The sequence below is a fragment of the Plecotus auritus genome (assembly GCF_963455305.1).
Source record: "Plecotus auritus genome assembly, chromosome: 1".
NCBI classification, from domain to species: Eukaryota; Metazoa; Chordata; class Mammalia; order Chiroptera; family Vespertilionidae; genus Plecotus; species Plecotus auritus.
This window is the reverse complement of record NC_137770.1, coordinates 236,510,697-236,536,062: the sequence shown is the minus strand read 5'-3', so window position 1 is coordinate 236,536,062 and position 25,366 is coordinate 236,510,697. Positions and strand designations below refer to the sequence as shown.

The following is a 25,366-nucleotide window of genomic DNA, read 5'->3' as shown; positions in this document are numbered from 1 at the left end:
CTGTTATTTGCATTCATATTGACCTGCTAAGATTACTTTTCTTAAAAAGAAAACAGATTGAAGTTTAACTAAATTACAACAAAAACAAACACAAAAAACAACCAAAGAACAAACCACCAAAAATCCAAAACAACGGAACGTTGAAATGTCATTAAACTGTAACATGATGTGTTTATTTGTTATTGGAGCCCCATGTACATTTTGACAAGCTATAGCACAAGGATGCCTCGAATAGCAGCCTCAAATGTCAAATCCTAGAGGTGTAGGAAAGGACATTTTTTATATTCTCTTGAAATACAATGAACATCTCTCCGAGATATGATGAATTGTCCCACAATGGGATAGGAGGAGAGATTAGTCCAATAGCTGCACTGCATATCAATTCCAAAATAGGCCATTGATACCTATTTCATAAGAAAGGGTATGTGTTATATAAGTCATCAAGCTTTCATTGTCTGATTATTCCTAGACTTTTTTTTTAAATGGAAAGTTCCATGGAGATTATCAGGTCCAGTTTTCTCATTGTAGACTCTAATGAAGTACAGTGGCTTACTGAGCTTAGAAAGTAAGAGAGTGGCAGCAGGGGGTAAGAATCTATACTCCTACTACTGTTTTTATTTTCTCATGTTTAAGAATGCTACTTTTTGTTTAGACATATATGCCATGGAGCTGTGTGTAGCATTATGTGTTTATGCAGATCAGACCTAGTCTAGAACTAAAGGAACCTGGACATCGAGGACCCCCTTCTCAGTTTTCTGCCAAGAATGGGAGTTCAGACCTAGCTGGTTTGGCTCAGTGCATTGAGCATTAGCCTGCAGACTGAAGGGTCCAGGGTTTGATTCTGGCCAAGAGCACATACCTCGGTTGCAGACTCTACCCCTGGCCCTGGTGGAGGTGAATGCAGGAGGCAACCAATCAATGTGTCTCTCTCACATCAATGTTCCTCTCTCTCTGTCTCTCCCCTTCCCTTCCACTCTCTCTAAAAATCAATGGAAAAATATCCTTGAGTGAGGATTAACAACAACAAAATAAAAAGCATGGGAGCTCAAAATACTCAAAGATAAGCAAACAAAAATTCCAGACTTTAAAGCTATTAATTTATTTTGAAGTGCATTTATTCTATACTTGTTTAGATAATAACTACATTTTATAAACATAGTGTTATACATTCGGAATGATAACTACACTGCAAAACAATTTTCAGTTTAGATGCAAAATATTTAATTGTGTAGAAAAAAAATTTCAAAACCATCCTTATAGGGCTTTAATCTAGGTTCAAATTTTCCTACTTAATAACCAAATTTCTCTACTAGGACACATGGGCAGACAAATCAGTTAGGTGGAAGAAATTATTATCCCCAACTTAGGTATGTAAGATGGTGGGGGAGGAAGGGAACACCTATGGGAAAAGAAATCTGAATAGAATGAGCATCGGAGTTTGTTTTTAAGAAAAGCTTCAGAAAATCTATGAGGCTGCTATTTTGATAGTAAATGTTTATCCTTTTCATTAATTACAATCAGGCACCCAACTTATAGTTGGGTGCATTCTCATTTACAGATTCAAACTATGTACAATGAACTATAACAATTTAGTCTGTTCCTTTGCTTTGTATCCCCAGTAAGCAAAGCACGTGGCCAACTTTAATCTAGTTTTGAAGGTTTTCTGATGCTAGCGTTCACTTTGGAAATGAGTCTTACACAAACGTTAGGATGGAAAGCACTTTGCTCTCTGTCTCTATCACCATTTACCCATTAAACATAATTTCTCCTTAAACTGATTATCAATGTTTTATCCTATAAAAACACTTTCTAAAAACACTGGAAATCAGCTATGCATTGATGTCGAAGTTTCTAAGAGAGAACATGCATTATCCCCATAGTATTATTAGTACGACATTGGCCTGGAAATTGCCGATGCAGTAAACTACAAAACACAAGATAGAAACTGTTCAGACAAATCAGTACAGTTTGAGGTACAAGTAATAAGAAAAAGAAAAAAAAAAACACAACAACAACAAACATCATAAAGGTTAGTAGCCCTTAGAGGAGGAAAACCCACATTCTCATTTGGGAGAGTACATGTTTTTGCTCCTGAAACAAAACCAGAGTAGATTTCATCACGAAACCCAGGATAAAAGCCCTCACAAAAGAGTTTAAAGGATGACCACACGTCGTCCATGAAATTAGGTAAATCAACTCCCTCAACATAGCTGGGAATACTGACTCGACTCCATGTACCTGTCATCTCAGAAAATAAACCTGGGCACATTGACCCAGGAGGTCCCCCTCCCGTCTGCCAGGTAAAATAACGCCCATGGATCAACAGACGCCAAACCAAGTTTCTGGTGTCATGACAATGCACGAGATAACATTTTTAAAGAGCAGTCACCACTCCCAGAATTTATTTTTTTTCTCCTCTTTAGAACTACAAATATTTTCCTCTAACAGAGCTCCCCAAAGCATTCTGCAAACTTAACACTACTTTAACCAACCCTGCCTCCCACCAGCCCTCCCCACAGTGAGTTACAGAGGTAGGTTCCTGGTAACCTACATCCGAGTGGCACACTTATTATAATTTGCTGTTTGCTACGTGTAAGCGCAGTCTTATTCACGCCCCATGTGGCAGTCCTCCTTTGCGGGGCTGGACTAGTTGTGGATGTAAAACATTTATAACATATGCCTTTGCATTTTTACTCAAGTTTCACATTTAAAAGCAAGAAGAACAGGACAGCATCTCGCCGCCAAACATCACCTAGGGTGCGTTTAAAAATTGCTCTGACAACTTCAGAGAAACAATCACTGGCTGTATGCAGACGCACTCCTGAGTGTGTTCCGAACAGTCACAAAGCAAGAATCTAAATTTACTGATTTTCCAAGAAGCCTTTAATTCAGGAGCAGATACAGGCAAGCACACATCGTGTGTTTTTAAAGCAAAAGATAATTGTTAAGGAGAATAAGAGAAGGAGCCCGTTACCAACATAAACAGCGACACTAGAAAAACAATTTGCTATTTGGATTCTATGCTAAGGTCAGTCAAATGAGTTAGGGACTCTGCCCCATAAACTCTCCGTGGGGATGTAACGGAGGTAATATTATAAGTACGTCTCAAGCCAAGACAAGCATATACAAAGCTTGTCATTCTTAGGCTCCAATCTTAAACAACAAGACATTATAATAAATGTATATCCATTTCCATTTGATGAATGCATTTGCATAGCAACAAACAGATGAACCTCATAGCATATCCACGCAAAATGTGCTGATACAATAAAAGGGGTGGGGGAGATAAAATAATCTAACATCAGTATGAGTTAAATGCCCTCAATATAAGCAGACAGAACAGTTAAAAACCTTTCATTTCCTCAGTTTTGGTTCTAACATTTCGATATAAAGTGTTGCTTATAGTTTTAACATTCTTTTGCTGTGAAAACATTGAAACTTACAAAAAGTTTATCTTATTCATCATTTCTACATTGAACAACTTGCCTCTCTTTAGTCTATCCCAGAGTTACATTTCTCGGATTTCCTTTCAGGTGCCTTAAGAAATTTTTATTGCAAAACAGAAAATTTTTAGAAGTCACTAAAAAGCACTCCCTTACCTTCTAAACCTGCTTCAATCAGCCCAAATTGTTCCAATAATTTAACAAAAAGCACAATGACGATCAGAACTGCTATCATTTCAAGCCCTTCCAAGTTCATGGTCAGCTAGGTCATGGTCCGATAGCAGCCAGTGAGAAGTGCCTGTCTGCCTGGCTTTCTTTGTAAAGCCATTAAACTGCATTAAGAGGCTACTGCCAGAGGAATAGGGGAGGAGGAGAGCCGGAGAGCGGAGAGAGAGAGAGAGAGAGAGAGAGAGAGAGAGAGAGAGAGAGAGAGAGAGAGAGAGAGAGAGAGAGAGAGAGAGGAGAGGTGATGAGATGGAGAGGCTGAGAGAAAAGGCGTGAATGAGAGAAAATGCATTCATCCTGTCTACAGTAGCAGAGGCCAGAAGTAGCAGCTGGATAGTCAGCCTGTCGGAATTATTTGCTTGCTGGGGGTTGTCACTCTTATAAAGAGAGACAGCCACGCATGAAGTAACACGCAGATCACCCGAAGACCCGGAGGTCACCAGAAGGTCTCCAGGAAGCATGACGTGTGGCAGTGATGGCTAGGTGGCCCCGGGTCCAGCGAGCCCCTGCCCGTGCCGCTGGTGGCTTTGTTGGGCTGCTCAGTTGCCTTGGAAACGGAAACTAACCAAGGCTGGACTCCTGCTGCAAGCAGGGACCAGAGCATGGGTCTTGAAATAAACCTGAAAACGCTGAGGGGCGGAGTATCAGCTTGAATTCAGCTGCTTCAGAAACACTGGTTACTAGTCAGGAAAAGCGAACCATGTATTTTGTCCCCACTAGGTGAGCACAGAGAGAAATAAATAGGCTTAAGGGAGTCGTACATACTGACCTTCTTCTTTTCAATGAGTTGCCTTATCCTAGGGCACAGTCATTGCGAACTAATATTCTGGTTTGAAGAGTGGCTATCGTACAGTTTCAAAGGACAGGTATAATATACTAATAAGGATTCATAATATTTGTAAAACTTAGCAGCTGCCTTATGCATTAGTTCATTTCCATTCCGTACACCAAAATATATACTTTCTTTTTAGAGTGTGTACCTCCTTTGTTTTTTTTAAAAAATAATGTTTGGTTTAAGTAAATTTGGAGCCACAGAAATTTTTGAAGAAAAAAAGAATCAGAAACAAAACTTTGGAGTTTCTTTCTCTATCTTGTACAATCATTCACCCCTCCCCACCACCCCATTACTGCACAAATAGATCAGGCCCACCTTAAAATATAGAATTAAAAAAAAAAAGTTTTATAAAGCATCTCAGAAAGCCAATTCAAGTGTCTAATTTCATGAATGAGCAAACGAGGACCAAGAAAGAGGGAGACAGACCAGGCAAAGGCAGCGCAGGCTACAATGCAGGCATCCCTAATGGCTGCTTGGCTTTCGAGGTAGGTCAGTGTAATGGTTCTGGGTATGACTCCAGCGCTAGGATGCCTGGATTCAGGTCTAGGACTTATGAGCTGTTTGACCTTGGGAAAGTTACTCAGCATCTGCATGCCTTAAAGTCCTCATCTGTAAAAGGGGTATGATAATAGCACTTAGCTCATTGGACTGTTGAGGTAATTGAGTAATACTTTCAGAACAGAATGAGTGCTCACTAATAGCTTTTTTTTTTTCTTCACCTGAGGATATGTTTTAAAGAGAGGGGAAGGACAGGTGAAAAGTGCCCAGAGGTTGAGAACCGCTAGCAGGGTCGCCTAAGACCATCGGAAAACACAGATATTTACATTACAATTCATAACAGTAGCAACATTACAGTTATGAAGTAGCAACGAAAATAATTTTATGGTTGGGGGTCACCACAACATGAGGAACTGTATTAAAGGGTCGCGGCATTAGAAAGGTTGAGAACCTCTGTGTTAGCCTCTCTGAAAGTAGGTATAATTAGGTAGGATTTACAGGGAAACACTGAGCCTCAGAGAGTTTAACAAGTAACCTCAAGGTCTTGCTGCTGGTGAGTGAGTGATGGGATCAAGAATCAAACACTGATCTGTTCAACTCAAAACCCATTCTTCTTCCCATTCTTCCACACAGCTTCAGTGAAATTAAATCTCCAAACACTGGCATAAATATTTATCAGTCCAGGAATGAAGTTTATGACCAAAATAATGCTCCCAGACTGCTTGGTGACATTCTAATTAATCCATTAACCAACCCCTATAACTTCGCAACATGAGAAAATTCCAAACTAGTAGTTAATTAAATTCATGGATCTTCCTGCCCACTTATTCACAAGATCATTAATGCTGAAATGCACATCAACCTCTAGTCTCCAGAAGGGATTCTTTTTGTCTTTCTACTCCAAGGGAGTCTTTGAACTTGCCCCATAAATGAAAGTCAATGATCAGGTGCTTTGTATTCACATTTAAAGTTGATGTCATAGCAACCAAAGCAAAAATAAACAAGTTGGACTACATCAAACTAAAAAGCTTCTGCTCAGCTAAGGAAACAGTCAACAAAATAAAAATGCAGTCTATAGAATGAGATAAAATATTTTCAAATTATATATCTGATTAGAGGTTAATATGCAAAATATATAAGGAACTCATACAAGTCCATAGCACAGAATCAAGTAACTTGATTTAAAAATGGTCAAAGGTCATGAATAAACTTTTTTCCAAGAAGACAGAAAAAAGGCCAACATGTATATAAAAAGTTGTTCAACATCATTAATCATCAGGGAAATGCAAATCAAAACTACAATGAGATATCGCCTCACACCTATTGGAATTGCTACATGACAGAAGATGATCTGACTTTGGGTGGTGGGCACACAATGCAATATGAAGGTCATACATCATAGAATTGTACACTGGAAGCCTACATAATCTTATTAACCAATGTCATCCCAAAAATTTAATAAAAAAGATAAAAGATAAATGTTGGGGAGAAGGTAGATGAGAGGAAACTTTTATGAACTGTCAGTGAGAATCTAAATTAGTACCACCATTATGGAAAACAGTGTGAAGTTCCCTCAAAAAATTTTAAATAGAATTACCTCATAATTCAGCAAACCCTCTTCCGGGTATATATCCAAAAAGGACATGAAATCAGTACTTCATAGAGATACGTGCCCTTTTATGTTTATTACATCATTACTCACAATAGTAAAGATATGGAAACAACCTGTCGATGGGTGAATGAAGAATACACACACACACACACACACACAGGAATATTATTCATCCTTTAAAAAGAAGGTGATCCTGCCCTACCTGGTTTGGCTCAGTGGATATAACATTGGTCTGCAGACTGAAGGGTTTGATTCCAGTCAAGTACACATGCCTGGGTTGTGAGCTCGATCCCCAGTCGGGGCGTGTAGGAGGCAGCTGATCAATGATTCTCTCTCATCATTGATGTTTCTATCTCTTTCTCCCTCTCTCTTCCTTTCTGAAATCAATAACAAAACATTTAAAAAAGAAGGTGATCCTGCTACTTGTGACAATATAGATGAACCCGCAGGGCATAATGCTAAGGAAAATAAGCCAGACACAAAAAGAAAAATACTGCATGATCTCACTTATATGTCAGATCTAAAGAAGTTAAATTCATAGATGCAGAGAGTAGAATTGTGGTTACAAAGGGCAGAAAGGTAGAATAAATGGAGATATTTTGGTCAAAGTCTGTAAAGCTGTGGTTATACAGGATGAATAAGTTCTAGAGATTTAAAGTAGAGCATGCCGCCGAAACCAGTTTGGCTCAGTGGATAGAGCGTCGGCCTGCAGACTGAAGGGTCCCGGGTTCGATTCTGGTCAAGAGCATGTACCTTGGTTGCAGGCACATCCCCAGTGGGAGGTGTGCAGGAGGCAGCTGATCGATGTTTCCCTCTCATCGATGTTTCTAGCTCTCTATTCCTCTCACTTCCTATCTGTAAAATATCAATAAAATATATTAAAAAAAAGAGTTGAATTTATAAAAATAAATAAATAAAAATAAAGTAGAGCATGCCGACTGTAGTTAATAATATGATAGCACATGCTTTAAATTTGCTAAGATAGATTTCTGGTGCTCTCATGACCAAAAAAAGGTTAACTATGTGAGGGGATGGATATGTTAATTAGCTTGTCTATAGTAAATATTTCACTATGTAAATACATATAAAATATATTGTACACCTTAAAATATGTACAATTTTTATTAAAACAAAGTTGCTGCTGCTGTTTTGAGAACTGGATATCGGCATGTTGCTAGTGAAAAGCCCAGAGTGAGGTCTTTCCACGGCATCTGGATGTTACACTATGGGTCCCTTGGAGCTGAATGGTCTTTCCCAGGACCTGAGGGGCTTCCTTTCTGATGGTTTACCTACTAAGCTTAGGCCTTTTCCCTTGTTCCCTTTATTGGAAGGCTTATTTCCAGATCACTCCATCAATAAGCGATTTTAGGTTGGTTTTGGCTCCAAAATCCCCATCACAGCGAGGCCATTGCTCACTGCACTGTGTAGAACACCATGCCTTCCCAGGACCCTGGAGTCACCACCCCTCTGAGCAAGTGCCGCTTTCCTCCAAAGCACTGTCACCACCAAGCATGTGTAATTATTTACCCATTTGTCTGATACCTTCTCCTGTTAGAATATAACCTTCTGCCTATGGAAACAAAGATTTTTATCTATATTGTTCACTGGGATAACCTCGAACTTAGCAGAGTGCCTGGGACACAAAAGGCAGTGACTAGCTGTTACATGAAAGTGAACCTGATACTGTCACCTAGCCTACAAAGCCACCTGCTCTCTCACTCATCTGCCAGGACCTCGCTCCTTATTATCTAGAGTGCCAGGTCTGCCTGTGGACCCCAGCGAGGTCTCTGCCCCCTTTCTTAGGAGGCCCATGCTGAGGAAGCCAGCACAGCAGCACAAGTGATCCTGACACCTCTCTTTAAGGTGAGCCATGAGCACTCCCCACTGGAACGTGGTGGTCATATTCTTCTCTTGGAGTTTAATGGGAGTATAATTTGTAGTTGCTGATGATGCCACCAAGAAAAGCAACATAAGGAAGGCATCAGGGCGGGTCTCCCTGTCCAAAATACCTGAACACCACAGTGAGGAGGATGAGAAGGACCATGGAGAACACCCACACCTATCCTTTGATTCTCATCTGAAAGACCATTGCAGTCTAAATAGTCAGAGTGGCTTTGTCAATAACGCTTAGCTTTCAGCCATAGCTTAGAATCAAAATAAAGCATTAATCTGATATTTTTCCACCCTACAGAGCCTGGCATTCCCTTTTAAAAGACAAATACCAGAGTGGCTGATAGAAAGAAGAGACCAGATCTTTGACCTCTCTCAGGTTACTTGAACTTCCTAAACCTCAGTTCGCTGGTCTTCAAAATGGGGCCAATATACCTTCCTGAGAGTGTTGTGAGGATTATGTGCTATATATTTATAAATTATTCCTGGGCTTCTCGAAGTACATGCTTTGCCAAGCACTGAGCTAAGGACACCAGTTGTCCCATCATCACAGCCATTATTTGAAGAAGGTAAAGATTTTCATTCTCATTTTACAGATGAAGAAACAGGGCTTGGGAAGAGTTAGTAAATTACCCATGTCCCAAAGCATCAGGCACCAGTTAGCTGCACACTGACTGCCAGGAGAATTCCCATGTGAAGGACTTATCACTGGCCAGATTGCCAGGTGTTACCGTTTAAAAGATGGTCCAGCCTGGCCAGTGTGGCTCAGTAATTGAGCATCCACCTATAAACCAGGAAGTCACAGTTTGATTCCCAGTCTGGACAAATGCCTGAGTTGCAGGCTTGGTTCCCAGTAGAGAGTGAGCAAGAGGTAGTCTATCGATGATTCTCTCTCATCATTGATGTTTCTATCTCTCCCTCTCCCTTTCTCTCTGAAATCAATCTATATATATAAAAGCCTAAGCAACTGGCTGACCATTCTGACTGGCCTACCAGCCAACTGTCCGGTAGCTATGATGCCACTGACCACTAGGGGGCAGACACTCAACACAGGAGCGGAAACCACAGGCATGGAAACAGACTGATGAATATCAGAGGGAAGCGGGGGACGGGGGGGAGCGAGAAGAGATTAACCAAAGATCTTATATGAATACTAGAAGGCCATTGCACGAATTCTTGTACAGGTGGGGTCCCTTGGCCTGGCCTGTGGGGATTGGGCCGAAACTGGCTCTTGGCATTATCTGAGGGGTCCCAGATTGCGAGAAGCCACAGGCCAGGCCGAGAGACCCCACTGGTGCATGAATGCATGCACCGGGCCTCTAGTAAAAAAAAAAAAAAAAAAAAAAAATATATATATATATATATATATATATATATATATATATATATATATATATATATATATATAAATGAAAATAAATAAAGAAGGTCCAACCAAGTAACTTTGGGAGTCACCCAGGCTCTGCAGCCACATGAAGTCTCTCTTGGCCTGTCTCCAGAAAAATGAACATACCCAATTACAGACACTCTTACTCTTGCACTTCAGAACTTATTGCTAAAGTGAAGGTTATTCAAAATCACCAGTTACTGGAAGGAGTAAACCCATTTATACTTTGTTTTCAGCAATATGGCTTTTGGAAGAAAAAACAATGTTTTCTTCTAAAATGAGAGGTAAGGCTGCCCTTTGATGAGCTGAGACAGGGTGCAAAGAGATTCTAGTTATTCATGTCTTTTTGATTCCAGATTGGTGATGGCATTAAAGGGGGTGAGGAAGGTGAAGGGGATGGGCTAAAGAGCTCTCTCCTCCCTCAGTCTCAGAGCCTTAATTAGTATACCTGGTCTAAAATGAAACCAACTAAAACTTCATTTATTTATTTCTGATTATTTTTCATTTATTCCTTTGTTAGATTTATGGTCCAGGTTCTACACAAGGTGGTATGGGTGATAAAAATCCTATCTCCAGTCTTAACAAAGCTTAAAATATTTTAAAACAACATTTTGATGCTAACAGCTAATATTTGTAGGATAATTACTGGTTGACAGATTAGTGAACTAAACACTTTATTTGTATTCTTTTATTGCATCCTTCCATAAGCTCTATGAGACAGGCACCATTATCAGTCTCATCAGCCACCTATGCATTGAACAAGGGGATATTGAAGAACTGAGGGTGAGTGGACTGCCTACACCAGAAAATATCCAACCCAAGATGTAAACTCAGGGCTGACCCCATAGGTCTTGATCAGATCGTGCTTTAGATATAATTGCAAACCTCTGCCATCCACAGCAGCATCTGCCAAAAAAGCCTTTGAGGGAGTATGGAAAGTACCATGAGGGTGGGAGACCCCACTTGGGCTGAGTGGCAGTAGGAAGTACGAGAATGGAACCATACAGGTATTTGGTGGCAATTTTTTTTTTTTTTTTCATAGCAAGAGCAGTCTGCATTACATGACCAGTGGAAAATAAGACTAGACTAGCCAGAGAATTCTCCCGGCGCCTGAAAAACACTCAAATCTAGCCATATCACTTGCCCCGAAGCCCCCATGAAGTCTCTTCCCTCCATCTCTCATTCTGACACAAAATGAGCATCAGGTGCCTGCCTCTAACTCATTCCCCTCCTTTGGCAGCCGCTCAATCCAAGTAGAAGCCTGGCTACATCCTCTGATTGAGAGAATAGGGAGGATATTTTGGCCTTTCAAAATGAATTTCAAAATAAAACCAAGCAGTAAGGCATCCAATGAAAAATGTTTCAATAATAATGGGAAGAAATAAGGGCCCACATTTATTATGCAATGGCAGACAATGAAGAGGCTAGGAGCATGCTTGGGTTCAAATCTTCAGTCTCCTATTTCAGAGCTTCATGATTTTGAGTGAATTGCTGAGATGATTCATGCAAAGCACTTAGAACAGAGGCTGTCACATTGTAAATGCTCAATAAATGGTACCTATTATTGTTGTTACTTATTGAGCCCTTGCTACACATCACACACTGTTCTAATTGCTTTACATAAATTATATAGATAAATCTCTGGAACTAGTCCATTAGCTAAATACTATTATTATTCCCAGCCACCTCATGGATAGGAAGGAGTAGGATATCTTCAATTACATTGGGAATCTGAAGAAAACACATAGCTCACATCCACAAAGTTTACCACCATCTTCACCACAAAGAATATAAGAAAATTCATTCACTTTAATGACTTAATTTTAAATTGCTCTTCTTATGAAAAATGCAAATCTAGGTATCCCTGTTTCAAAGGAAAGAATTTTAAATACCATTGAAATAACTTCCCTGGGCATTGGTTTTTGAGAACATCTTAGTCACATTCCATTCTGGAACATTCACAGGGTAGGCAGAAACCATGAGGTGTTAGTGTAGCTTCAGACAGTAGACTCTACTCAGGTTCAACTGGTTTTCAGTGTCTCACACTCAAGGACATATTCCATTGCTCCATCAGTCTCATCAGCCACCACTGAATCACATTCAACCTTCCTTGAGTAGAGTATTCCCTAAGGTAAGAAAGCAACGCTATACCAGGCTTCACCAGGCAACCTTGTCCTCAGGATGAATAGCAAAGGCAACCTGCTCGGTGGCTAAAGGGAATAAAGGGAGGAACAATAGGCAGCGACTCAGAAACACTTTGAAGCTACTTCAGTGCATCCTTACAGGATTAAAGATAAATGGGGCGAGGTTATAAATAAAAGCAATATCATTCAGCACTGGCAAGAAAGAACAGAGAACTCGAACTTCTTTACATAAATACATATGTAAAATAAGTACATATGTCTTTCCTAGTGGTGCTGAACATTTAGTGTGCATTAGACTTATCTAGAGATTTGAGAAATTAATATTTAGACCTTCCCCAAAGATTCTGATTTAGGAGGTCTTGAGAAGGGCCTATGAAACTCCATTTTTATCAAATATTACAATGCAGGACCTCTCTGGACCACACCATGAGAAACACTGCATTAATCCGCTCACACACTCTCACCCAGCAGGTAACACAGCCTCCAGGGAGACATGTCCCCAGCTTATTAAAAAATAGCCGAGAGTCGCACATTTTCTAAACTCGACATGGTTAAGACAGACAGGAGCTCCATCAGTTTCTCCAACTTTTCTAGAAAGTTTTTCTGCTCCAAGAAGTAAGATATTTTTTAATTGCTGGTGGATAGATACGCATTTCCATTCTATGTTTTCAAAGTAGTTTGTTTTTTCCTTTTAATTTATTGGGGTGTCACTGGTTAACAAAAGTATACAGGTTCTAGGCATACAGTTCTGCAATACATCATCTGTACACTGTATTGTATTCACCACCCCAAGTCTCCATCCATCACTATTCATCCCCACTCTGCCCTCCATTTCCCCCCTAGAAATTACCACAGTGTTTTCCATGTCCATGTTTTTCTATTTTTTATTTTTTGTTCAATTACTCCACCCCCTCTCCCAGCTCCCACAATAGCTGTCAGCCTGTCTCTATTTTGCTTGTTAGTTAATTTTGTTCATTAGAGTCCTCATATAAGTGAGATCCTTTGGTACTTGTCTTTCTTTAACTGGCTTATTTCACTTAGCATGATGTTCTGCAGATCCATCTAGGCTGTTGTAAAAGGTAAAATTTCCTTCTTTTTTATAGCTAAGTAGTATTCCATTGTGCAAATGTACCACGTTTTTATCCACTCATCTACTGATGGACACTTGGGTTGCTTCCAAATCTTGGCTATCCTATCTAATAAAGAGGAAATATGCTAATTGACCATCACTCCATCACAAAGATGGCTGCACCCACAGCTGAAGCCAAGTTCCCTTAATGGGCAATCAGCAGGGATCTGAGGCTACACCCTCCCCTGCCCCTGTAGGGCTTGACAGGGGACCTCAGACTGCGCCCTCCCCCACCCTGGCATCAGGCTGGGGGGCATCAGGCCACGCCCCCCACCCCAGCGCCAGGCCAGGGGACCTAAGACCATGCCCCCCGCCTGGCAGGGCTTGATGGGAGACCTCAAGGTGCGCTTCCTGTCCTGGTGCTGGGCTAGGGGACCTCAGGCTGCTCCCCCAGCCCCAATGCCAGGATGGGGGACCTCAGGCCATGACCCCCACCAGGTGGGGCTTGACAGGGGACTTCAGGCCACGCCCCCTGCCCCAGCATTGGGCCAGGGAACCTGAGGCTGCGCCCCCTGCCTGGCTGGGCTTGACAGGGGACCTCAGGCTGTGCTCCCCACCCAGCGGGGCTTGACAGAGGACCTCAAAGTGCACCCCCAGTGTTGGGTCGGGCGAACTCAGGCCGTGCCCTCCACCCCAGCACCAGGCCAGGGAACCTCAGACCACAACCCCCACCCAGCGGGGCTTAATAGGGGACCTCAGGCCGCACCTCCCACATTGGCCCAAGGCCAGGGGACCTCAGGCCATGCCCCCGGCCCAGTGGGCCTTGACAGTGGACCTCAAGGTGCACTTCCTGTCCTGGTGCTGGGCTAGGGGACCACTGGCTGCTCCCCCCGCCCCAGCACCAGTCCAGGGGACCTCAGGCCGTGCCCCCCACCCTGGCACCAGGCCAGGGGACCTCAGGCCGCACCCCACACCCCAGCACTGGGCCAGGGGACCTGAGTCTGCACCCCCCACCTGGTGGGGCTTGAAGGGGGACCTCAGGCCATGCCCTCCACCCAGCGGTGCTTGACAGGGGATCTCAGGCCATGTCCCCCACCTGGCGGGGCTTGATGGGGGACCTCAAGGCATGCACCCTACCCCGGTCTGGGCTGGGGGACCTCAGGCCACACTCCCTGTCCTGGCACTGGGCCAGGGGACCTGAGGCTACATCCCCGGCCTGGCAGGGCTTGACAAGGGTGGGACTGGCCAGGTCTTTATCTAGCCCAATGGGGGTGGGGGCCGGCTGAGTCTGGGTCTCATGCAATTTTGAGGCGCATGTAGGTGGGCGGGGACTTGACTCTGGGTCCTGTGGTGCGCCCCAGACTCTGACAGGAGGTAGGTTTTCATATTCATTTTACTAATTTTCTTTCATCTCTGACACTTCTATTATAGAGAAAGAGCAAAAAGCAATATTAAATTATTTCCTCTAATTAATCCCCTTTTAATGTGCACGAATTGAGTGTACCGGGTCACTAGTTGTAAATAATGCTGCAGTGAATATAGGGGTGCACATATTCTTTTGAATTCATGTTTTAGTTTTCTTTGGATACATTTACATAAGAGGAATCACTGGGTCTTAAAGCCATTCCATTTTTAATTTTTTGAAGTAACTCTATACCGCTTTCCACAGTGGCTGCACCAATCTGTATTCTTATGCACAGTACACGTCAAAGTGCTTTCTGATTACTTATTTTTAAATGGAGATAGGACTATGAACCTTTCTGCACTTCTCTGCATTGCTCCATGTCCTAGCTTCTGCCTTGAATCTATCCCTGGAACATCCTATTTTTGGCTCCAGATGTAATCACTTAAGTGAGGGACAACACTGATACACAGCTATCTTAATAACCAAGCAAAGTAAAATAAATAGCAAATGATGGATGCCAATGTTCAGATGTGTGAAGCTGATTTAGATAAAGTAGATATTTCAGTTTGAGATCCAATAAAAAAACACACAACAGTGGCCACATGGAGCCCTTTCCCATTACTCTGCCAGAGATAATCTTTATCTAAATCAATATGATACAAGTAACAGAAGACACAAAGTTGTCTGATGCATAATTCATTTATTATAAAATCATGTAAGAGTCAAATAATTGAAACAAGAGTTATTTAGGTGATCATTATACCAGGGCAATTTCTAAAGATTTTAGTCCTGCTTAATAGAATCCTTAGTTGCAGATGTATATATTTAATCATATTTATTTCAAGTATTTTCCTTCCAACAAATTATACCTCATTACAGTTGACATGTTATACTCCCTCATATATTTCCTCATTATAATAGAGTATAAATTTTTTTATTTTGTTTCACAAAAGAAATACAAACTATGTAAAGTTTCACAGAACAATCTACTTGAAAATTATTCATGATACTTATATGTTGTAGCTTAATGACTAACAACTCTAACTTAATCACTTTTTAATAACCTTGCTTTCAAAAGGAATATTTCAAATAAAATGCTATAATATTTATGTCATGCTAGAACCAAATTTTGCATTATAATTAAGCTTAGGTTTTATGTGAAACACACACATAAGACTTGCTGCTAAAAGGACCACACTGAAAAGAAAAATTATAATCAACACAATGGAAATGCAACTCATTAAATAACACAAAATGGCCTCAAACTGTTAAATTTTATAGATAATTGAAGGCATAGTGTATTAAATTTATATAGAGAGTCATGAACAGATCAAAACTATTTTGAATGGTCATCAAAATGAGCCAGTCAAGCATGACCTGCTGTCTTGTTTTTTTGTTTGTTTGTTTTTGTTGTTTTTATTGATTTCTGAGAGGAAGTGAGAGGGAGAGAGAGAGAGAAACATCAATGAAGAAAGAGAATCATTGATCAGCTGCTTCCTGCACAACTGGTACTAGGGATCAAACCCACAACCCAGGCATGTGCCCTTGACTGGAATCAAACCTGAGACCCTTCAGTCTGCAGGCCAATGCTCTATCTGCTGAGCCAAACTGGCTAGGGCACCTGCTATTTTGATTACAGAGAATGGCACTTCCCTGGATTGTGGCATTAGTATACATAGTGGTTTTCTACCACTGCATAGCAAACTGAGTAACTTAGAACAACACAAACTTAATACTTCACACTTTCCATGGATGAAGAGTCTGGTTATAGGTTAGCTGAGTCCTCTACTCAGGCTAAAGTGAAAGTGTAGGATGTGACTATGATCATATCTGAAGCTCTGTGCCCTCTTCCAAAATCTTTGGTTGTTCACAGAACTTATCTTTGTGGTTGTATGACTGAGGTCCCTGTTCTCTTGTTAAATGTTGGACAGGGACCACTCTTATTATCTAGAAGTTGCTCCTAGTGCCTTGCCCTCTGTACAACATGGCACCTTGCTCCTTCAATGCCTGTAGAAAAATCTCTCCTATTTTCCAAGTCTCTGTAAGCTCTCTGCAGGGAGTACATGGTTAAGTCAGTTTCACTTAAATAGTCTCCCTTATGATGAACTCAGCTGATTAGGGACCTTAACTACAGCTGTAAAATCACTTTTGCCATATACAGTATAGCACCATAATTATAGTAGTTATATCCTATCATAGATACAAGTTTTACTTATACTCAAAGGAAAGGGGATTTACAGGGTATATACACCAGGGCATGGAATCTTGGGGCCACCTTAGAATTCTGCCTACCACAACATATTTCTACTTTAACTGCTGAGTAACACACCAGGTGTCCTCTGATTATAGAATGCCGAAGAACAATTTTATTTTATGATTTTTTTTTTTCAAACTAAGTTTGGGACCTATTAGGCTTCTGAATGCACAAGAGCCAACACACAGATTTGAAGTCCTGGAATGGAATCTATCCACCAGCCACTTGTAGTATCAAGAGGGGAAAAAATTGGCAAGAAAAAGGCATGCTTGTCAACTCGGCACTTGATTGCACATTGACCAGCTGGCTTCACCCATTAAAGTATATAAGGCAGAGAGAACGATCTTACAAAGGATGAAGAGTTGCATGTCTAGGGCCCTGACACAAGAGCTTTCAGATTCCAATCATTTTAGCGCAGATTCTCCCTATATATTTTTTTCCTATTTCTTATAGTAATAGCAACTGTACCCTAGCTCTATTCTCACTAAGGTTGTGACTGACTTAGAAATATCATTTTACTCCTATTATAATAGGTCATAGCAGAATCATCACTTGGGCACAAATACTAATGTGATACTTCACTGGCTACAGAGCTTTGGGCAGATACCATCTCTTAGCCTTACTTACCTCTCCTATAAAAACAAAACAAAATACACACATATAATAATAACACCTCGGAGCTGTTGTGTTGACTTAAAATAAGTGACATACCAAGATCAGTACCAAATGAAAACATGAATCATTCTCATTATTGCTCCCAAGGTGTAGCCAGAATCTAGTGCCGCGTCTGCCCTATAATATCCACTCGACATGTGGCTACTAAAACGCAAAGCATCTTGTCCTCTCTGACCTACTCTCAGTCTACATTGTTGTCTGAGTGATAGGAACATATTTTCCAGCTTCAGTGTATCTCACTGACTACAGAATGAATGCCCAAACCATGGCAAGGCAAGGGTCCCTCCCAAAACTCCGAGAAGTTTTCTTGTACTTATCTCACCTATAATTCCTATGAGATTTATGAGCTAGTTGACATAACTACCTTCTTTATGAAACTATGAATTATTGAGAGGAGGGATCATATCTTATTTATCTTTCTGGCCTCAGTATTTATACATGCGCCTGGAATACACTAGTTCCGTGGTCAGCAAACTGCAGCTCGCGAGCCACATGCAGCTTTTTGGCCCCTTGAGTGTCGCTCTTCCACAAATACCATGGCCTGGGCGAGTCTATTTTGAAGAAGTGGCGTTAGAAGAAGTTTAAGTTTAAAAAATTTGGCTCTCAAAAGAAATTTCATTCATTGTACTGTTGATATTTGGCTCTGTTGACTAATGAGTTTGCCGACCACTGCACTGGTTGATCAGTAAATGTTGCAATAATGAAGAAGCGATGAAAGGCAAGAAGTAAAAAGGGAAAAAACTAATGATGTGTTATCTATAGGGCACAAAGAGGATTTAAGCCTAATGCATAACTCTCCAACAAAGAATCACCAAGCCTACCATCCAACCATTAATGATTTAATTTTCCACCTTAAGCTTTCCCAGTGTCCCAAAAATAACTTAAGGAAAACATTAATCACTAACACCCTGGTGTGAAAGAGTTTGTTCATCACTTTTGTGCAAAAAAAAAGTGAGACGTTGGCAACCAGGTAACTTGATACCTGATGGCACTGATGCATGAAGAAGAAAATATTTTAAGAGCCAGTTTCTTGGGAAGTACAGAAGCTTATCCAATAGAATAGCTAGTTGAACTGGAAAGTCCAGAGTGATTCAAAAACAACAAGAACATCTAAAATAATCCAGAGGTTATAAGGCAATCACTAATCTGCAATATTGGGACTTTCTGTTTTCTATTAATTTCTCTCTGTATTAAACATTCAAATGTACTCTATTAAAATAACTTACTACCCACCACACTGATGGATGCAGCCTCCCAGATTATTAAACCAACTTTACAGAAGTTGGCTTCTGTGTCAGGAACAACTGGCTCAGAGTTTCATGTATTCCCCTTCTTTAGGGACACAAACTGCCTGGCATAGTATTCTCAAAGGTAACATAAATTTGTTCTTATGAGCTGCTCTGGCCCTCACACTCCTTGGATGGTCAATCATTCAAGAGTCACTGGACAGGTGGTTCTGTGTTCTTTTCAAATGCTTGTCATTAATAAGAGAAAAATTGGCATCTGGTCAGGGATATTGAATATTTCATATTGTTTTTACAGTATCTTGGATTTGATCAAACTCTCAATTCACATGCCACCTGTCTCGTTCTTAATTTTTAAAGTCTGATGAGTTTAACATAGAAGTAATCAACACATTTTGATTAATGAACATAGAAATCATTTTAATGAATTAACATAACATTATAAAAAATGTATTTGTTATTCAGAGTTCCAAAAACACTATGTCATTTTTTATGACTCACTTTCCTTTGGGGAAAAAAATCTATATATATAAAAGCCTAAGTGATGCTATGACACACACTGACCACCAGGGGGAAGATGCTCAATGCAGGTGCTGTCCCCTGGTGGTCAGTGCAGTCCCACAGTCAACCTCCTGGGTCAGCCAACTTCCCGCAGTCTCCCCACCACTCCCCGCCCTCCCCCCGCCCCCCTGCCAGCCAGCACTAATCACCCCGATCAGCTCTGATCACCGGCCAGGCTGAGGTACCCCACCCATGCATGGATTCATGCACCAGGCCTCTAGTATCTCACTAAAATTCATGGCAGAAATCAAATGGGCAAATATGTATTTACATCAACCTTCTTGAAAAATACAATTAGGTAGTTCTGAAAACCTGGTAAATAAACAATATGCATCCCTATTGATACCATTGTATTTAGCTAGTTATTAATAAAAGAAAGGAACAAGGGGAAGGCCAGACTTTATAAGCATGTTATTTGGGCAGCTTCACCAGGAGTTGTAATTCACACCCCCTAGGGAACCTCCAACCCAGTCCCTGTAGAATCACCAGGGGAAGAGGTCCAACAAAGAGGAGAAAAAGGCATGCACAGTGCAGTTGGGGTGATATAGGGAAGCTATTGCCTCTCACTCAAACCTTGGAACAGATCATTGTCCAGAATAGGTGGAGCCAATGCAAGCCTACACAAATTTGGGGATACATACATAATTCCCCAAACCAAGGCATTTTCTCTCTGTGACTCTTGTGATTCTTGGTTCATGGGGCTCTCTTGTTCCTACTTCTTTACATTCAACCGTGTTTCCTTCATAGCTATGTGGCCCTGAGGACCCCACATGCAATGGGCTGAACTGCAACTGGGAAAACAAGCTAAGCTAGCCTGATGCTGGACTGGACTCTGCTCCAACATGTAATGGAAACTATGGACACTGGCTCTGATGCTAGCTCTGCTGAAGCCAAAGCTATACTTCTTTCTTGGCAGGACAAGGGGAAATGGGAAACTCAGAGGTATAATTCTACAGAAATAAAGCTTTTTACAATATTTCATTCTCTCATCTGAGTCTCAGAAAATTCATTTTCTCAGGATAACACAAGAAGCCCACTCATTCTACCAACAAAGGGAGATGAAGACTTCTCTTCACCTGCAACACTAATATAGGGTATGAGTATAAAGAACAGAAAGAAAGTGCATGTATGTGTGACTATTTACTGCCATAAATTGAGCATCCAAATGGCTCTTCTACTCTTCAGTGAAGCAGAATCAAAAAGTTACGCAGTGGTCCCAATGATGCTGTTCTCGCTCAAATATTTTAGAGCTCCCGTTTTGGGAATTCTCTTTAAATTCTTGCTGCCATCATGCTCAAAATTTCTGTTCTTATGCATCAGTGAGAAAGGTAGCAAATGGTATTTTAAAAGCCAAATCCTTATTGGTAAGCTTTTCTGAGAATGGTGGTTGGCTCCCATGGTGGATGCTTTGTGAGCCCTGGAAATGTGATGAGCACTTTGGCAGCTGCCAGAGCTTCACATGGTAGCTTCTCTCTCTCACCTCCCTGGGCATGTCATAGATGGCTAACCAACAACTGTGGGCTCCTGAGGCATGGAGTAAATTGTCCACCACCTGCAGGTTGTTTCCATGTGAATAAAATCATTATAACCTGGCGTCTATCTGAAGCCCATGCATCCTCACTGCCATTAGAATAAAAACCAACTCAAAGTTTATCCAACTCACAGGAAAGGCATAGCCCCTTTTCATTATATTTTGAATATGTTATGTCTGATAAACAGCATCACACACAAAAAGAGAGAGAGATGCAAGGGAGCGAGGTAAAATGATGCACAAGAGACTTGACTATTTTTCTTTGGCTTATTTAGTAAAGGTTTGCTAAGGAAAGAGGTTGAAATCCATGGTTAGAATTAGCCTTTTGTATTATCATTGAATTTCAGTTATGCACTATCCTTGCTTATATTATCTGGGATAATCAGAAGTTCACAGTATTATTGTAAGTCAAAGAAATCCTAAAAATTTCTTGTTACCCAGGGTAGAAACAAGCCTCTACAAATCCACTTGGGAAAGGCATCTTAGGTTCACCATTCATTTAAGCTCCTGACTTTGGAAGTTTGAAATGGGATTTTGAAAAGGTCATTTTTCTACATATTTTATCAGTTATTTACTTTCATATTTTTGAGACTTATGCATTGTATAGCAAAGTACTTTGTTACTGTTGTACCACAAAATAGTGGAAGATAAAATTGTACTCAATTCTGTGTTTTTAAATTTTATTTCTAAAACCCTTCGTCTTTCTAGTGCTCTGTGATATATATTCTTAGTAACTGCAAGTTTATACATGCACTTGGGTTTCATATTGTTACAGAGCTTGGACACAAAGAGAAGTTTCTTTTTCTCTTCACGGACTTTATCCTGTGATTTTACAAAGTTAATAAAATCCTCCCCGAGCTTTTATTTTTTTCTGGACATAAGAAACACGAAGAGTCATTCAATCAGAAATTATTTACAACAGGACTATACTTAAGTCATCAATAAGCTATGAAGGAAACCCAATATAATTCCTCCTGCTAACAATGAAGTCTGGAATATTACTAATTTGATAATGGTGGTCTGCACCTGGAAAGGATAAAGTATAACTCAAAGCAAATGCCATACCAGGGCAATTTAAAGAGAGATCTTATGAAATAAGTCAGAAAACTGCACACTAAAATTCAGGTAGGCATACATCCTAATGTAGTACTCAGAACTTGCTATATTCAAAGGTGAAGAAGAAGAAGAAGAGGAGGAGGAGGAGGAGGAGGAAGAGGAGGAGGAGGAGGAGGAGGAGGAGGAGGAGGAGGAGGAGGAGGAGGAGGAGGAGGAGGAGGAGGAGAAGGAGGAGGAGGAGGAGAAGGAGAAGGAGGAGAAGGAGGAGAAGAAGGAGGAGAAGAAGGAGGAGAAGGAGAAGGAGAAGGAGAAGGAGAAGGAGAAGGAGAAGGAGAAGGAGAAGAAGAAGGAGAAGGCCAACGATAAGTCTAACGGCAGCAGAGTCCTGTCAGCTTTCCAAGATCTACCAGGTACTGCTCATTCTTTGCACTTCAGACTGGTTTTGCTTGCAACTATGATTATCTGGTTGCCTCTGTATGTAATTGGGTCAATTGTCTGAAGTAAGAACAGACTTAAGAATCAACAAGTCAACAGATGCATGATATACTATGGATGAACCTTTCCTGCAGTTCTACTGTGATCTTAGGATACAGTTCTCTTAAAAATATATTTGTATAATCGATTTTAGAGGGTAAGCGAGAGGGAGAGAGAGATAGAAACATGAATGATGAGAGAGAATCATTGATCAGCTGGCTCCTGCACTCCCCACACCAGGGAATGAGCTCACAACCCTGGGCATGTACCTTGACTAAAACTGAACCATGACCTCCTGGTTCATAGGTCAACTCTCAACTAAGCAATGTGGCCGGCCTTAGAATCCAGTTTTTAACTAGTTATTCCCTTATATCTAAATCAATAATTACCTCTAGTACCAGCCTTTCAATTACCAGGATTTTTTTTTTTTTTTTTTTTTTTTTTAGAAAGTTCCCAAATGCTGGATGGCCCCCTGGGTCTCTGAAGATTGCCTTCTTCTCAGTGTCCCACTGTGGGAAACCAGCTATCCACCCAATATGAGCCCCACTGCCTTGTGCAGAATTCTCCAGTTCCTTGGACTGTGTGGTAACCTGCTAAATGCCAGTGCACACAAGACAGTAATGTCCCCATCAAGGTGGATGCCCTTTATACTTGGTGAAGTCAGTCCAGCATTTTCCTCTATCCTAACTGATAAGGCTGGAAAGAAGGACCTGGCCAGGTGGGCTCACAGGTGTGATAATCCCATGTGTTGAGCTGAACTGCTAAAGAATAATGATGCCAATACCTTATATTTGTCCATGGCTTCACATGTTTCAGAGTATTTTCACACTTTTATTTTATCTGCATGAGAAGGGCTGGAATTAGCATAAAGCAAGTGGGCACATAGGCTGCATGATTTAAGGAGGCATTCATTTTCAGGGTCCTGCAGGTGTCCTGGGATTTTGCTCACCTCACCCTAGGGAGCCTCCTTCATGAGAGTAGACGTTATGTTCTGTGTTAGATATTGGAAAGTTAGTTATACGGAATTTTTTTTAATCCTCACCTGAGCTTATTGATTTTAGAGATGGGGGATGAGGGAGACAGGGAGAGGGAGAGGGAGAGGGAGAGGGAGAGGGAGAGGGAGAGGGAGAGGGAGAGGGAGAGGGAGAGACAGGAACATCAATGTGAAAGAGAAACATTGATTGGTTGTCTTCCTGTATGCACCCTGACCATATGCACTCCGACTGGGTATTGAACCTTCAACCTAGACATGTGCCTTGACTGGGAATTAAACCTGCAACCTTTCCATGTATGGCATGATGCTCCAACTGACCCACACTGGCCAGAGCAGTTATACAGAATTTAAGTGCAAGTGTCATAAATAGTTATTTTGGGGGGTTTAAACACTTGGCCCCCTAGGAAAACAAAGTAATACATTTTTTAATGAATTTCAGAGAACCTTAGTGAGGACTTAGTCCATATGAATTTACAAAGCAATAAATTGGCAATATAAAGAACCACCCTATACTTATCTGTTACAAAATATTTGTTCAGAAAGAAAGCATGGCAAAATGCAGCCAACAAGGTTTCAGCCTCAGATCCCTGCATTGAAGTTGAGGCACATTCATTTCAAAGAGATGTAGATAAATTGGAAACCATTTAGGAAATGATAAAAAAATGATTAGAGGAAAAAGTCGGTTTGATTTATGAGGCCAGATTAAAGGAGACAAATGCTTATTACTTGGCTAAGTGACAACCAGGGGATTTGATAAAAATCTACAAATATCAGGAGGGTGGAAATATGGGTAATTTGTAAGACCTCTAAATGGGCTGTAGGACAGAACTAGCAGGGATGGAATGAGCTAAAATGGGAAACTGTAGATGACAATAAGAGGATAAGGAGATCCATTAAGTTCAGCAGGACAATCAACAAAATAAATAAAACATAGGAGGAGGAAGACAAAAATAGAAGAAAGAGTGAGGAGGAAAGAAGGGAAGAAGAATAAAAAGAGCAGAAGTATGAAAAAGAAGAAAAAAGAAAGGAAAATGGAATGGAAGAAAAAGAAATGAGGGAGAAGAAAGGGGAGGGAGGAAGGCAAGAAGGGAGAGTAGAAGGAAGGATGAAAGAAAATTTCAATCCCCTCTTCCCCTGGCATATATTTCTCTATAAAATACACCAGCAAGATTTTGCTTTCTGGATATTTTTTTCCAAAATATAAAATATATAACTCATCAATGTATTTTAGTAAATATATGTTCATGAGTGACTTAATAAAAATAGAATCCACAGAATGTAAGGAATGCTTCTGTAAAGTGACTCTGGTGACAGAAATTGCCGAAGGAGAAGGAGGAGGAGGAGGAGGAGGAGGAGAAGGAGGAGGAGGAGGAGGAGGAGAAGAAGAAGTAGAAGAAGAAGAAGAAGAAGAAGAAGAAGAAGAAGAAGAAGAAGAAGAAGAAGAAGAAGAAGAAGAAGAAGAGGAGGAGGAGGAGGAGGAGGAGGAGGAGGAGGAGGAGGAGGAGGAGGAGGAGGAGGAGGAGGAGGAGGAGGAGGAGGAGGAGGAGGAGGAGGTGGAGGAGGAGGAGGAGGAGGAGGAAGAAGAAGAAGAAGAAGAAGAAGAAGAAGAAGAAGAAGAAGAAGAAGAAGAAGAAGAAGAAGAAGAAGAAGAAGAAGAAGGAGGAGGAGAAGGAGGAGGAGGGGAGGAAATAGGGAACTGTATCATGTTGTACTGGCCCAACACAGGAATAGAAGAAAAAGATTCCTGGCAGTCCTCCGGCAAAATGAAAGTCTCCTCCAGGAACCTGAGCCAGTCACTGAGATGGCATCATCACCCTACCTCTGGGGGGAAGGCTGCCACTAAATCACCAGTAGACAGTAATGAGGAGCTGAAGTAGCCATTAATGGTATTAAATCTAAGGCCTGGGCACAAGGTACCTGCCAACCTTTGGCTCGCCTGCTGCACGTAACAGTTACTGTAATTGAAACTGAATTATAAGACTCCAACACATAATAGTGCTATTAAAGTAAAGATATTTGGAAACAACCTATAGTCCCATTATCTCTTTGCTGCTGGCACCTGCCTTCTG

The 25,366-nt window shown here is 41.1% G+C and overlaps 1 protein-coding gene across 6 annotated transcripts in view; it reads right to left on the bottom strand.

The window, feature by feature from the left end:
- Positions 1–25,366, bottom strand: part of KCNIP4 (potassium voltage-gated channel interacting protein 4) — a 995,976-nt gene that overhangs the window by 439,256 nt on the left and 531,354 nt on the right. The window contains exon 1 of one of the 6 annotated variants that reach the window (XM_080640386.1): positions 3,600–3,987. The exons of the other annotated variants lie outside the window; for them this stretch is intronic. Coding sequence (XP_080496512.1) covers positions 3,600–3,699 — 100 coding nt within the window. The 5' untranslated portion in view covers positions 3,700–3,987. Of the gene's footprint in view, positions 1–3,599; positions 3,988–25,366 lie in introns of those variants that run through there. 6 annotated transcript variants of the gene reach the window in all.